The 14,940-nt window shown below is 45.8% G+C and overlaps 1 protein-coding gene across 1 annotated transcript; it reads left to right on the plus strand.

Moving 5' to 3' along the window:
* The first annotated feature begins 8 nt into the window (after nucleotides 1-8).
* Nucleotides 9-13,447, plus strand: LOC121337173 (guanylyl cyclase-activating protein 1-like). Its single transcript, XM_041407062.1, has 6 exons — nucleotides 9-149; nucleotides 539-2,335; nucleotides 3,397-3,845; nucleotides 8,428-8,577; nucleotides 10,234-10,324; nucleotides 11,301-13,447. Exons 3-6 carry the CDS (start codon nucleotides 3,648-3,650, stop codon nucleotides 11,426-11,428), a joined length of 567 nt encoding a protein of 188 aa, XP_041262996.1. The 5' UTR covers nucleotides 9-149; nucleotides 539-2,335; nucleotides 3,397-3,647; the 3' UTR covers nucleotides 11,429-13,447.
* Nucleotides 13,448-14,940: the final 1,493 nt, after the last annotated feature.

Below are 14,940 nucleotides of genomic sequence, written 5' to 3' on the forward strand. Positions count from 1 at the left end.
GGCAATCCCGACGGAGCAGCTGCCTCGGCGCCATGGTTGTCCTGCAACATGGCACAAAGTGACCAATCCCGAGGACGCTGTCGGTTCCCGCCCAATAACAAGGCAGCGACCAATCAGCTGCGGCGTTTCGGGCCGGACAAGCGGTGTTGGTGAGACGGAAGCTCGCGCTGGCCCGTGTGCGACGGGAGACGGGCAGGGGCCGCGGGGGCGGGGCCTCGGGGGGCGCGGCGTCTCGGGGAGGCGGGGCCGCGCAGGCTCGCGCTGCCGCGCAGGCTCGCGCTGCCGCTCGTTCCGCGGCGGGCGCCGCCGGAGGCGCTGTCCGGTGGTTCGGTCGGAACGTCCCTTTAAGGATGCTCCAGTCCCACCCCCCTGCCATAGGCACGTCCCACCAGGCCGGGGTGCTCCGAGCTCCGTTCAACCCGGCCTTGAGAGCTTCCGGAGATGTGCAAGCCGAGGCTGCGCTCGTGCAAATGGGCACTGTTGTCCCTTGCTCTGGTACTACAGTTCTTGACATAAAAATATTTTTATATTCTGATAGGCCGCAATAAGTTGTCTCCGGAGCCTTCTGTTCTCCAGGCTGAACACCCCAGCTCTGCCAGCCCGTCTCCAGGGGAGCAGAGGGACTCCAGCCCTTGCAGCAGCTCCGTGGCCTCCTCTGCACCTGCTTCGGCAGCTCCAAATGTGTCTTGTTCTGAGGGTTCCAGGACGGGAGAATGCTCTGCAAGTGGGGTCTCACCTGAGTGGGGCAGAGGGACAGAATTCTCCCCCTCACCTGCTGCGTGTGCTGCTGGGGATGTGCGCGCTGCCAGTCCCTGTCCAGTCTTGTTTTCCGTCTCAGAACTCTTGATCCATTCCCTTCCTGGTCTGTACTGGTACAGAGGTTGGCCCCAGCCAGAGGTGGGGCAAGATTTCAGGGGGCCTGGGCAGCGCAGTGTCCTTGCCTCCTGGCCACCCTTACTGTGCACACAGATGCACTGTATTCCTATTTCTGATGGCCCCAGTAGTGTGCCAATGACCTGCTATGGCCACGGGCTCTGTCCCTACTTCACATGCCTCAGGACCAAAGCTTTCCAGGTGTGCTCTGAATTTTTCATGCCGTGCCTGCAGCTTTGTTCACTTTGTTCGCTTCACTTTAGCTGTGAGAGCAAATTCTCCAGATATCTATGGCTAATTTGTTTTACTTACCTATCTTTGCGTGGTACAACCATGGCCTTATATTGGTAGTAATAGCAATCAGTTATTCTAGGTAGAATGAGATATTTGCAACTCTAACATGTACCTTTGTGAGTCTAAGTGGAAGAAAAGAGAGGGAAAAAAAAAAAAAAAGAAAAAGGAAGATAAGATGAGGAAACCATTCATAAGAACATCACATTTCTCCCAGTGAAGGACCCAGATGCTGACAACTTTCCATGACTCTCCCCTCCTCCTCTGCAAACATCCGAGTGAACCACAGATCTTAATATCCAGAGGAGCAGCAGGCAGGTCAGCGTAACATCAGAGAAAGCACAGAAACAAAGTGCATGTGTTGCAATTTTAATTGGATTATTGCTACTAGTGCAGCTTTTTTCTTGTATATAAGTACTTGACCTACATTATTTTTCTTTGCTTTTCTGTAATTAGATGTAGATTTATTATGACTCTCAAATCAGATTGTTAAAATTTCTATTGTACTAAAAATAAGTTTTGGCTTTAAATGTGTATGTTAAGTGGTGTGACTGATTCTCTATAGGGAAGGGCTAGGGCATCCAGAAGGATCTGGACAGGCTAGAGAGAAGGGCCCATGCCAACCTCATGGAGTTTGACAAGGCCAGGTGCAATCCCCAACACGGGTACGGGCTGAGTGATGAGTGAATTGGGAGCAGTCCTGTGGAGAAGGCCTTGGGGGTCTTGGGGAATGCAAAACTGGATATGGGCTGGTAATGTGCACTCCCAGCCGACTGCAGCCTGAGCTCCATCAAAAGTAGCACGGGCAGCAAGGGAGCCTAGCCTCCAGTTACCTGCTTTAGGGGAAGGTGCTTCTGCCCACGGCAAGGGCTGTAATTAGATGATTTTAAGGACTCTTCAACCAAAACTATTCTGTGATTCTGAAGGTCCATCAATGGCAAGCACAGAGAGAGCGTGTGCTTAGACATCCAGCCTACCCAGCAGCTGCCTCTTGATGCCTGGTCTCCCCAGCTGCTGGCACCTGGACATGCCGGAGCCTGCGAGGTGCACAACCCTGCCACAGCCACCAATACAGATTCCATGGCACACAACGACCTGCAAACGGACACACACAGGGGTGCCTCTCGAGTGCATGTGATGGGGTGCTCAGGATGCAGAGAAACACAGACAGGTGGGTCACCCTCAACCCTACACCCTCAGTCTAATAGTCAGCTACTCCAGTGGTCTCACTAACAGAGACACACACACCTGTTTCATGAACTATTTGGCCTGTTTGCTGACTAGTCTGGCTTGATATTTACTAGTGATCATAGATTGACATGATCTCACTCAATCCAGTTGTGGGCACTTAAGTCCCCATGCACATACATGCCCAGAGCACAGCACTGTGCAGCCAGAAAATAAAAAAGGAGGTAGGAGTGTTAGAAGACAAGAAAGATTGTGATGACCAGGCCCAAGGCATGGATCCACATTCATACTGATTAGCACCATTCTACATGCAACCAGCCCCTTGCCTCCATTTTCTCATGCTTGTTCATTCCCATGCCGCCTAGACGCATCCCTTTCCCCATCTTCTTTTCCACTCCTAAACATCCTGTTGTGAGTCTTGTCCCCAGATGCTCTTGCCCTGGACCACACAGTGTTTTCCATGTCCCTAGGCAGTACACAGTTTGTAGAGTCCTCTGCAACCTCTCCTACTGACTCATCATGATGGGTGCCACCTCTAGGCCCATGGGACTGGTGGCTCCCCTGCGACAGATTTAGAAGGAGCTGGGACAGGGCCTTTATTTCTCTTACTGGGTAATTTGTGTTCCCCAGCCTATGGTTGTCTCTCTGCTCCTTCCCCTTTGTGCAGTTGAGCCTTTCATGGGTTGACTGCACTTCTGTGATGGTTCTTGGATTTGCCAAACCAGGGGATTATTTGTGTCCCCCTGCATTGTTCCTCTGTGCTCCTTATGTGTGCTTTTTCCCACATAACCTCACTCTTGTACTGGGCCACTTCTGTAACACTTTCTGGTCCTACACACTCCGTTATTCAACAAGTCTATTTGCGAAAACAGACTCTCAAATCCACTTAGAGGAGCAGATCTTTACTTAACCTCACAGCCCACATCTTGTGGGCATTTTCTCTTATCTTCACATATAATTATATCAACATTAAAAATAGGATACCAAACCAATATAGCTCCCAATGCCAGTGTCTGATTAACCTTCTCACCCTTTCTGCTTTAGCTCCTAAAATAGCAGCGATTTGCTAGATTATCTTGCATCTCCTTTCCATTCTAAGAAGACTGTTTGTATCATTGAAACTTTCTGGTTTGTGGATCAGCCTCTAAGAAGATTAAAATTTATAATTGGCTTGCGGAAGGCTAGATCCCTCACGTAACTGACATTGGTGGACAGGAGCAAACGGGCAGTGCTGTGAGAGCCACAGGAGGAAGAGGATCATTCCTATAGCATCATCCTTGTGACCACAGATACATATGGGCAACAACAGCAGCTCCACCGTGGATGATCTACAAGCTGTTGAGATCCACCACTGGTACAAGAAATTCATGACGGAGTGTCCTTCTGGACAGCTGACAGAGCATGAATTTAAGCAGTTCTTTGGGCTTCGAGGGCTGGATCCAGAGGCCAATAAGTACATTGAGCAGATGTTCCGCACATTTGATATGAACAAGGTGAGTTCTCTGGCAAGGAATTATGCTGCTTAGAAGTGATCTCATGCTGCTTAGAAGTGATCCAACTCCTGCATTTTCAGAGTCTTTGTCTTTCTCTTACAAACATAAAGAACACAAATATTCTCTTGCAAACATTTTCTTTTGCAAACACTGGTGGGGAAAGCTGCCAAGGGATGCTTATGTAAAGTAGCTAAATGCAAGGAGCAAATGAATGTGTACAGGTAATAACATAGATTACATAAACATAAGTAAACCTGATTATCTAACTACCTTGAGCAAGTTAATCTTTGAATTTTGAAAATTCCTTATTGCCAATTATTGGACTTGGCCTTGTTTAACTAGCAAAATGCTAATGTAATAATTCTTCTTACATGTTCTTCTTATTCAAAAATATAGCTGTATGAGATCATGGAGACCACAGCAATCAGACACAATAGAAATCATTATAGTATTCACAGAGGAGTAATTTCCAGGTATTTGGCAGTTGAAATTAACACTGCATGAGCAAACAACTTCTGTGGCTCTCCTTGGTGCTGGTAGGTACAGCATGAAGCTGGAGTGAGGGGGTGGGCAGTTCCTCACTGTGATGGGTGACTGCTGGTAGAAAACAGTAGCCCCCGTAATTCCTTTAAGCGTGCAATGGCCCTCACTTTTGCCTGCTTTTTATCCATATGTATTTCAGCCTATGCTTGCAGGCCTGTATTCTTAATGACAAAGAAATCTGGATTTATAGCATCCTGGGAAATTTCAGCTTTACTCTCTGTTCCAAGGTTCTGAAATGGAGTCAAGGAGGATCCAGTCACAGAGGCACGACAACTAGGTGGGAAATCACAGAGTTAGTTTTGAAGAAGGAAAGCTTAGGGACCAACAAAGAATGTTATTTTGGACATGTGAGACAGCATTAGGAGTTTAGGAATGGTTAGGAATATTATAAAATTCTTAAGCAGAGCAGCAGACAGGCTCCATTAGGGTAGCTGCCGTCTTGTGGTGGATGTAATGACTGTAAATAGCTGTAGACCTCAGAGAATATCTTTTCTCATCCCAAAGTCCTCTGTGCCCAGGATGATAATAGTGATGAGAAACTGTTTCATAAGGTAAAGCAAAACCTTTACAGCTTTTGCACAAGTCTTTCTGTCACTTCACGTCTCTCCCTTCTTGGGATGTTCAAGGAATTTAAAATTTATTCAAGGATGTTGTGCATTCTAGAGTTCTCCTGTGAGCCCTGTGCTAAGCAGTAAACAATGTTATAAGAAGGTTCTCAAATTCAAATTTGGTCAGAAAAGCTGTTGTTTAAATAAAGTGATAGTGATCTCAGGTAAAAGTGTGCAATTAGTGGCGATAGCCTACATCACTGAATCTTAGTCTGTTAACAGTCACTTAATCTAAGATCCTTTTATGAACAAGGGCAAGGAGCAAGAGCACTTAGAGGAAAATCCACCCTGTCATAATACAGACATGATGGATGGAATCTTCTGCCCTCTGGACCTTCAGATTTTGAAGACTTAGATGATGACAAAGAGGATAAATTTTCATTAGTCTTCTTTTATAAATTGCAATTGTAGCATTATAGAATGCTTTGTGTTGGAAGGGACCGTAAGGGTCATCTGTCATCTCATTCTACCACCTTCCATGGGCAGGGACACCTGCCATTATCCCATGTTGCTCCAAGCCCTGTCCAACCTGGCCTTGGACACTTCATGGGCCAGGGCCTCATCACCCCCAGAGTAAAAACTCCTTCCCACCACCATCCCAATCTCCCCTCCTCTAGATTTAATCCATTCTTCCTTGTCCTGTCATGGCATGCCCATGCAAAATGCTGCTCTCCCCCACTATTATAACCTGCTTCAGGCACGGCAAGGGGTACTGAGGTTTCCCTGGAGCCCTCTCCAGGCTGAAGAGTGAATGTGAACAACACAGCAGATGGACAGAGCAGGGACTCTGTTGGCCTGCCAGTGCACTGAGCAGGGCTGAAAACACAGTTAATGGTGAACACAGAAACTTTACTTCAACACCTCAGTCACGTCAGCATCGCTGTGGCTGCAGCGCAGCAGCGTGGGCAGGACAGAGAAGCCTCTGGCCCCAAGGCTACCTTTGGCCCAGCAGGAACTGCCGTGACCCACGGTAGCCCTGGAGCCTCCTCATCCTGCTGCTACTGCTCAGGCTTTTTTGTCCTTCTGAAACTGCAGGAACTCCTGCAGCAGATTCCGGAATTGCACCAGAAACTGGTGTGGGAATGCCATGGGCAGTGACGTGCCCGAGGATGTCACTGCTGGTCTCTGGCTGTACTCAGGGGTCAAGTTGATGTCTTCCTCTGCTTCCTCTGCTTCCTCAGGCTCCTCCTCGGGGGCCGAGGTGACAACTGGCTCTGGTGCTGGACCAGCTCTTTCTGCTGGGCTCAGGCCCGTCTGGAGCAGGATCCAGTTGTAGAAGTGCTGAGTGGAGGTGTAGATCCCGGGGTGCCTGGCTCTGTCACAGCCTCTTCCCCAGCTGTTCAATCCCACCAGCCAGTAGTAGTCAGCGTCATTGTCCTTGCAGACGAGGGGACCCCCGCTGTCCCCCTGTGCCAGGAGAGATGGCTCAGGGACTGTGGGGGCTGCTGCCAGCCCCGGGTCTGCCTGCTCTCCCCCAGTCCCAGGGCTGGCTCCTCTCTCCCAATCCCTGCCAGGTCCACATTCCCGGCACATTCCCAGCACAGGTGGGGGGCTCTCCCATCTCTGCACACTGGGTCCCAGATGTGCACAGGACAGATGTTCCAGGGTCACATCCACACTTTGGGTCTGCTGGGGCCGCTGAATGGGCTTTGTGGGCAGGAACAGGCCTTGGGGACAAGGGGACATCGGACAGGGACCCACAGGCAGGTGGGGAGGGAAGGGGTGGACAGGGGACAGGCTGTGCTGTGTGTGGAGGATGAGGGGGTCCCTGCGCTGCCAGGGGCTCAGGGACTCATCACAGCCTCCTACCTGGCAGGTGTCAATGCCACCCTGTGGGTACCCAGCACACAGGTTGCGGGGGTGAACGGCCCCGGCATACCATGGGCTGCTGTTGCAGAGCTCCGTGTCCATGAGGTGGACCTTGGACTCCTGCAGCACCATGCCTGTTCCCTGAGCTGTGGGCATAGAGGGGAATGAGTCCCCAGCAGCTCGGTACCCATCCCTTCCCCTGCCTGGAGTGAACCCCCTTACATGGGATGTGTCAGCAGCAGAAGTCACGGAGCTGTGGTCAGAGGCCATGGGCCGGAGCCTGCAAATCCTTCTGTAACACAAAGCCATCACTGTTCTGCTTGGTGGCTGCTGCTACTCAGGCTGAAAGTCCCCTGTCATCCCCTCCTGCCCAACGTTGAATGGCAGGAAGACATGGGACCCCTGAGGGGCACATCTGTACCCTCGTGCTACTGCAGCCCCCCAGACAGGCTGTGCCAGTAGCTGGGCACTGACTGGGCCAGGGACTAAGGCTTCTCCTCCAGGGACTGAGGCTGGAACACTGTGGTGTGGGTGTGAGGAACATGTGGGGCCCCTACAGGGAACTTGCTAAGTAGGACCACTGACCTGCAGGTGTCCCAGCTGCCCCACACGGGTGTCACCACACGATCTTGTCCAAAGTACCCCTCTAGCCTTTTTCTAAGCCCCCTTTAAGTACTGGAAGAGGCACCAAAGTGTCCCTGGAACTTTCTGTTCTCCAGGCTGACCTGCCATAACTCTCTCAGCCTGTCAACCCTTCTTCCCACCCTGAATGAGTATTTTAAACATGGTGATCCTTGCTGCAAAACAGCAGCGGTCTGCTGGTTCACCTACATTCACCTTTTATATATGTTTATTTGCATCCATTTCAGAAAGGCATCTGACTTTGACTAAATATGTTAATAATTGAAAGTTTACATTTTTTCCTCTGTTATTTCTTGAATAATTATTGTTATTCAGAATCTTTGACCTAGATGTGTATTTTATTTGTAGTTTGTTTTTAACATTTTAGTCAGCTTTAAATCTAGGGCTGATGAACCTTTACTAACTGACGTTTTTCTTGCAGAACAAACAAGAGCTTTTTGACTTTCTTTGTAGAGTCAAGAAATGAAATATTAAAAACCTAAATACTGAACATTTTTTTCAGTGATCAAATCACGCTCTGTGTATTTTACAAAATATTCCCAGTCACATTATTTTCCACAGAATGGAGAAGAGATCTATGGCTTAGTGGAATAGCAGTTTCCCACAAAGGCAGAGTAGACTAGTACAGAAAACCTGCAGCCCATAGGCTGGGCTCAATATTCTCCCCCAGCAGGCCAAAGACAGTCAGCTTTGGTGTACAGAGGGGGCTTTGTTCATGCTGACAACCAGGTTCCCTCACTGCAGGTGGTGAGCAGAGGGGAGGCTCTATGTACTAGATCATAAATTTAGGAACCCAGGTATTTGGTGGCTAGAGAAATAACATGTGTCTGTGCACTAAAGATTTTTCCTAAGTCTCTGTGCCACTTGTTGGCCTTTCTCTTTCAGCTGTGAATCTAAAGAGCAATAAGGTGAAACAACTCCAGTGCATTAACTCCCTCAATTTACTCCTGTCACAATTTGGGCGGTTTTTTTTCTGACAGGATGGATATATTGATTTCATGGAATATGTGGCTGCCCTCAGCCTCGTTCTCCGAGGGAAGATGGAGCAGAAATTGCGGTGGTATTTCAAGCTCTATGATGTAGATGGCAATGGCTGCATTGATCGACATGAACTGCTCAACATCATCAAGGTGAATCTCCAGGGGTCATGTTCTTGCCTCTTTCCTCAAAGACAAATCACACAAGTAAGACCTTTGCTGTTTCCCATATGGATGATCATGGATGAGACCCTTAAAAGCATTCCTTCTCTAAGCAGAATTCCCCACCACCGTATAATGCAATAAGCAGACTTAGACTCTTTATCACCACATCTTATGTTACAGCATAGCTAACCATAAAATTGTTTTAGCTGCCTGTGACCTAAATTGCACTTTCCAAGGTTTCAGATCCTGTGACTCTCAGTTGCTGTCTCTACAGTGTGTCCTTCATATGTCCTTTTCCCCGTGAGAAGTTGGAGAGCCACGCCCAGTTTGCTTTTTAGAATCAGCTTCTAAATATCAACATAATAAAACATTTCTGATTCTGACGAATAGCCTGAAGAAAAAGGATTGAGACTTGAAAGGATTGTATGCAAATAGCTATTGTGAATGGGGTTGGGATTACGGGCATAAAGATCACTATAAATATCTCAGAATTAATTGTGCTGCAAATTCATATTATTTTGCAGATAATGGGAAATTACCAAGGTAATTGCAGAAAAGATTCAATGACCCTCAATAAATAGCATTTCTGAATATGAAATGTCATAAAATTGATTTGATAAAGCACTAATAAGATGTTAATAATGCATTCTCATCTGTATAAGAATTTTAGAGCTGGGTATCAAAGAGACCTGACCAATAACTGCAGTAATGTAAAGCCTCCTACTAGTAGCTTTAAATAGAAATACTCAAACATTACAGTGAAGCAACAGATAGCAATAGTTAACACAGAGCTCTTGAGAAACTAATCCTATGGGCAACAACTGGTGGCAAGAAATTTATTGTCCTTTGTCTTTTTTGGATGTAGTTCAGTGTCTTTTTTGGTAACCTTAAGAAATTGCTGAAGTTATATAAGTTTCAGTAAAATAGCATTTGAAAAAGAATGAATAAAATGACCAAATATCAAAGGGTAAAAACTAGAAAATGAATAGTCTTAGAATCAGTATAAAGGCTCTGAAATCACATATTTCGTGGAAATCCTTAAACAAAGGAAATAATTAGCATTGAAAGAAAAGAGAACTCTGCGCTATGTAGTTATGAATAAGAAGAATTGTAGCAAACAGAAGTGGATAAGGCTTAAAGTTTCTGAAGAAGAAAATGAATTTCCAGTGAGCTTTAGGGAGAAGCCAAACACACAGGAAGAAGTATGTAAATAAAAATTGTGAAAGTAAGAATAGAAATAAATTACCACAGCATATAACAAAGGAATTTCATAATGTCATTTGTGGAAGGTGTTTGACAGTGTTTCTGAGGCTTGGTGTACCATAGGGTCACAAAGTGGGACAAAGTGGACCAATTAGGTGGATTCTGATTCTGCCATTTCTGCAGCACCTAAACTGTACCTAAGCAGAATTAGGCCAGTCCTCTGGGTTTTGCTGCTCATTCTGTGCTCCAGAGCCACGCTCCCTTCACACCCTTCAGTGCCATCCATAAGGCCTGATGATTTGTGCTTTGTTTTCCTGTGGTACTGGTTCATTTGTGTGGGGAAGGTACCACACATGAGTGTCTTATTCTGAATCAATGCTGATATGTGGAATCAGTCTGGGAGTTGTCAGTCAGCTGCTTACTCTTCCTCTTTTATTTTAGGCTATTCGAGCTATTAATGGTGGTGACCATGAAACTAGTGCAGAAGAGTTCACCAACCGAGTCTTCAACAGGATTGATGTCAATGGCGACGGTAAGGTTCCTGCCTTAGTCATCCAGCTCAGACAGTCTCTTCTACAGAGTAACATAAATTTTTTCCTTTCTTGGTTGAACTTTAGGCCTCTTCACTTCACATTTTATTTCTATTTGCATTCTCAGCCAGTAATGTGTTCTCCATGGACCAAAACCGATTTTTCTCCTGGCATTATACATAATCAGTGTGACAGGATTTGTTCCCTGTACTGGTTTCAGCTTTGTTCTGTCCACATGAGTTTCGTAGTGGGGTTTTGGAGTGGTGTTTTGTTTTCCTTTTTGTATGTTGCTGTGTAGCTCATGCCAGTTAGAAGTGGGAAATATTATCAAATGGCCCCAGCTGCTGCTAAGTACTTCAGTATGGAAAGGAAGAACTGCAATTTAATGTTGAAGTTCAGAGTTTCTTCACTGGGTCTGCTGTGGGCAGTACAGCAAGAACATGAAGTGCTCAGTCAAAGGTTGGTCAAGTGTCACTGTGGTCCCTGTATGTCCCCGAGAGGTATCTCTTTCCTTGCTACTTCAGGTACTTCCTGACAGGCTCTTTTGTTATTCCAGAATAACTCTGCTGAGCTGCTTCTCTGTACAAGGGGTTTTTGGCCTAGGACATAAAAAAATTTGTTTCTATCTGTCACAGCCTCCTTCTGTCAGTTCCTTTATCCTTGAAAACCAGCAAATATAGGGCAGGTTAGTATTACGACAGGTTTTTTTGAGCCAAAAAGAATGCTATGATCCCACTCCTTAGCTACCCACTTCTATTGTTCTTTCTTATGTACCTCTTCCCTTGTATGGGGGAAAAAAAGGAAGCAGGCGTTGTCTGAGTACTGGGGATGTTTCATAAAAGCTTAAGAAGACTCTCTGAGGTCTTTAGGACAGTGCCTTATAACAGTGCCTATATAGTAAGTGGTCTCTAAAGTTAGATTACTGTACTTTTCCTGTCAGATGTGGATTCTGATGCCCTTTATTTGTGTCTGACACAGGTGAACTTTCTCTGGATGAATTTGTGGAGGGAGCAAGGAAAGATGAGGAGTTCATGGAGGTTATGATGAAAAGTTTGGACCTGTCACACATTGTGGCCATGATAAACAACCGTCGGCATAGTGTATAAATCAAGCTGGGAGAAAATGCTGTGCCAATAGACAGAAGGATGTCACAAAGGAGAGACAGCATTTTTCAAAACGGAATTTCCATAAACTTGAATATGGAAGTAGGAACAGAAATACACTGCTATATTTGTGTATCTGAGTGCATGTTCCTGTACAAATACTGAAGCTTAGCCAAATGCAATGCAGGTTCAGAAAAACTGAATCTGGGTGGCAGTATTTGACTTGTCTTTCTAAAATTTAAAGGCCAAATTTCAGGACACAAATTTCCTTTTTGTTCTGTGTCCCAGATTATCAGTTTGAAATGGACTAAATGTAACGCCAAGTTTGTGAAGAGCGCTAGCAGAACTGGGTGGTGGAGTGTGAAGGAAATATTCTGACATAGAAAAGAAGAATTTCAAGCAGTTATTAGTGTAGGGAACGAACAAAAGAATGTAACTTGTACTGTTCTTGTCATCATATTGGTTCATAAACACCGGTATGGTTTACCAGCATAGTCCATACCACATGTGCTCGGATTTGGTAGTCTCTACAGAAGCAGCTTAAGTCATAAGACCACAAGAACTGAAAGAAAAACCAGTCTGACAGTGACAAATCTGTCCTCAGCTGCAGCTGTTTGAACTTTCTGTGATCAAAGAACGCTAGCAAACAAGTCAGCAGTTTGGAGCAGCTTCTGTAACCAGAGAAAATATGCTACTCAGTTTCCCAAAGTAGAAGAATTACTTGAGAGATCAAATATTTTATATACTCATGGTCCTACTTATTCTCCTCTCATACAATTGAGTCGCTGGGAATATTCAAGGCCACATTAAACAAGGCTTGGAGTAACTCGATCTAGCCCCATGGCATGGGGCTGAAGCAAGATGATCTTTGAAGTCCCGTCCTGCCCAAACCATTCTGTGACTCTATAAATGAAGTATTTGAAGGTGATCCTAATATTATTGCTTCACACATCCTTTATTGGTCTTTCTTCTTGTTCTTCAGGAGACAATCTAATTGAAAGAAACAACTCACCAAGGTGACTTGTGAATTGTGCTGTATAATGAGAAGGCTGGAGTGAAGCTGATACTCTAGATCAGTGCTGCCATAAATGACTCTGATTTTATACACAATGGGAAGAGTGATTCAGCATGGATAGAAGCTCAGCAAACTGTGTCTTGTTCATTGTTCATTAGATAAGGTCATGATCAGAAGCTCCTTTGAATCTGGGAAGAGAACCAGAAGGAAAGAAGAATGCAGGAAATGTTCAACAGAGTGCCTATGCCATAGTTGGCATGTTTTTCCTGTGCAGGAGAAAGAATGTGCAGACTAGTAACAAAACTTTAGATTGGACTTATTGTTGCTTATATTTAGGCTTCTGTGATGTTCATATGTGTATTGGTTTGCACGGCAAGGTCTTGGTAGCAGGGAGGCTATAGGAATGGCTTCTTCTTTGAGAAGCTGAGGGAAGCTTCCCCCATGTCTGGCAGAGACAATGCCAGCCGGCACCAGGATGCCACTGGCCAAGCCTGAGACCTTCAGCCATGGTAGTAACATGTCTGGGATAACATATTTAAGAAGGAAAAGTTATTGGGCAGAAGCAATTGCAGCCAGAGAAGTGAGGACTGAGAATATGTGAGAGAAACACTTCTGTAGACACCAAAGTCAGCTAAGAAGGAGAGGGAGGAGGTGTTCCAGGTACTGGACCTGAGATTTTCCTGCAGCCCATGATGCAGGCCATAGTGAAGCAGATTGTCCTCCTGGAGCGCATGGAGGTCTGCAGGAGCGAAGCACAAATCTACCTGCAGCTTGTGGAAGAGCCCCATGTTGGACCAGGTCCTGGAAGGACCTGTGGGCCTGTGGCGAGAAGAGCAGGTTTCCTGGTAGGTCTTGTGACCTCACAGGGGACTAACTTTAAAGCAGTTCCTGAAGGACTGATCCCAGGGAAGATACCTCACACTGGAGCAGCTCATGAAGAACCACAGCCTGTGAGAAGGACCCATATTGGAGAAATTAATGGAGAACTGCCTCCTGTAGAAGGGATCTCATGCTGCAGCAGCACAAGGACTCCTCTTCCTGAGGGGGAAGCAGTGGCATGAACTGTCTGTAACTTCTGTTCTCATCTTCATGCACTACTGGTGGGGAGGAGGGAGAGAATGGGGAATAGAATTATTCCTGGGAAGGAGAAAGGGATGGGGGAAAGGTGTTTTAAAGACTTGTTTTACTTCTCATTACCCTATTCTGATTTTTATCGGTAATAAATTCAATTAATTTCTCCCTCCCTTTTTTCCCTCTGATGTCTCTCTGTCCTTATCTCAGCTTACGAGCTTTTTTATATTTTATCTAGCTGAGGAGGGAAGTGATTGATAGAGAGGCTGTGGTTGGATGGCACCTGCCATCCAACCAGAGTCCACCCATCACAGTAGTATTCTGAACAAAGTGTCTAGGCTTTCACTGATGGGAAGATTTAGTGAGGGAGATTTAGTAAGTACTGTCATTGGAGTGTGAAAGAGTGATCATGTTTAGAGTAGCTACCAACACTTTTCTAGGTAGGCTCATTCTCCAGGCCCCACTGGCACATGAATGTCTGCAGTCTTAGAGCTTCTGCAAGGAATCACAACCTTGTGGTTGAAGAACCATCACGTGAAAAGGGAAGACTTCCTTGACCCACAGTAATTAATTTGTCTGTCAGTGGCCCAGGAAAGCTGAGATCCTTGTGCCTGACCAGTCTGTCAGCGTCCTGTTACAGGGACCCTTTGTTGAGCAGACCTGCTGGATTGGAGGGAAGTTTGACTGACATTCAGGGAAATAGGCCAAAGGCATAAGGGAGACCCCTCAGCAGGTCTTCCCACTTTATGACCCCTCAGTAGGACTTCCTATTTTAATATGTTACCTGCTGCTGGCAACTGCTAGCAGCCATGAAGGAGTCAAACTTTGGAATTTTGTGGAACAGTTTATGGTACTATACTCTTTATAAATATAAAATTATGACAGGTTAATGTTCAGGGATTGTTGGTGATGGTATCTGTCAGTGATAGTATTTGACTGCAAAAACTCATTCAAAGGAATATACAGACAAGCTGTAGTCCGCAATAAAAATATTCAGCAGGCAGAATGCATTTCTAACCCAACAGGCATTCCTATGGGGGAGAAGACAGGTTCAGCCCATTGACTGATCCCAGCAGTTATGATGGAGCCTTCACTAACTTTTTCTCCATCCTTGGCTTACTTTTATAGTATTTCTTTGTATTTAGGTAAGCTTGAGTGACTCTACTCATGCATATATTTGCTACTGATTGGTGTAAAATCCTCTCACTTCACTTTCAAAGATACAGTCAAAAAAACGTATAGAGCTCATGCCCAGTGAGAGGTTGTCGTAACTTGGAGGCAGGTAACTTTGGGATAGAGGTGTGCATTAATATTACAATTAGGTTATAATTAACCACGTTCATCTGAGGAAAGTGGTTTTGCCACAGTTGCTGGCTTAGCAGCAAGACATCTCTCTCACAGCTGCTATGCAGTTAATCAGCTTCAAAGT

The sequence above is a fragment of the Onychostruthus taczanowskii genome, unplaced genomic scaffold (assembly GCF_017590055.1).
Source record: "Onychostruthus taczanowskii isolate IOZ18803 unplaced genomic scaffold, ASM1759005v1 scaffold251, whole genome shotgun sequence".
NCBI lineage: Eukaryota > Metazoa > Chordata > Aves > Passeriformes > Passeridae > Onychostruthus > Onychostruthus taczanowskii.

What these genes read in the sequence shown, in the direction of transcription:
- LOC121337173 (XM_041407062.1), top strand. Translation starts at nt 3,648, where the DNA reads ATGGGCAACAACAGCAGCTCCACCGTGGATGATCTACAAGCTGTTGAG. An exon ending in GCACATTTGATATGAACAAG is followed by an intron (nt 3,846 to 8,427) that starts GTGAGTTCTCTG and finishes TTTTTCTGACAG; the next exon opens with GATGGATATATTGATTTCAT. An exon ending in AACTGCTCAACATCATCAAG is followed by an intron (nt 8,578 to 10,233) that starts GTGAATCTCCAG and finishes CTTTTATTTTAG; the next exon opens with GCTATTCGAGCTATTAATGG.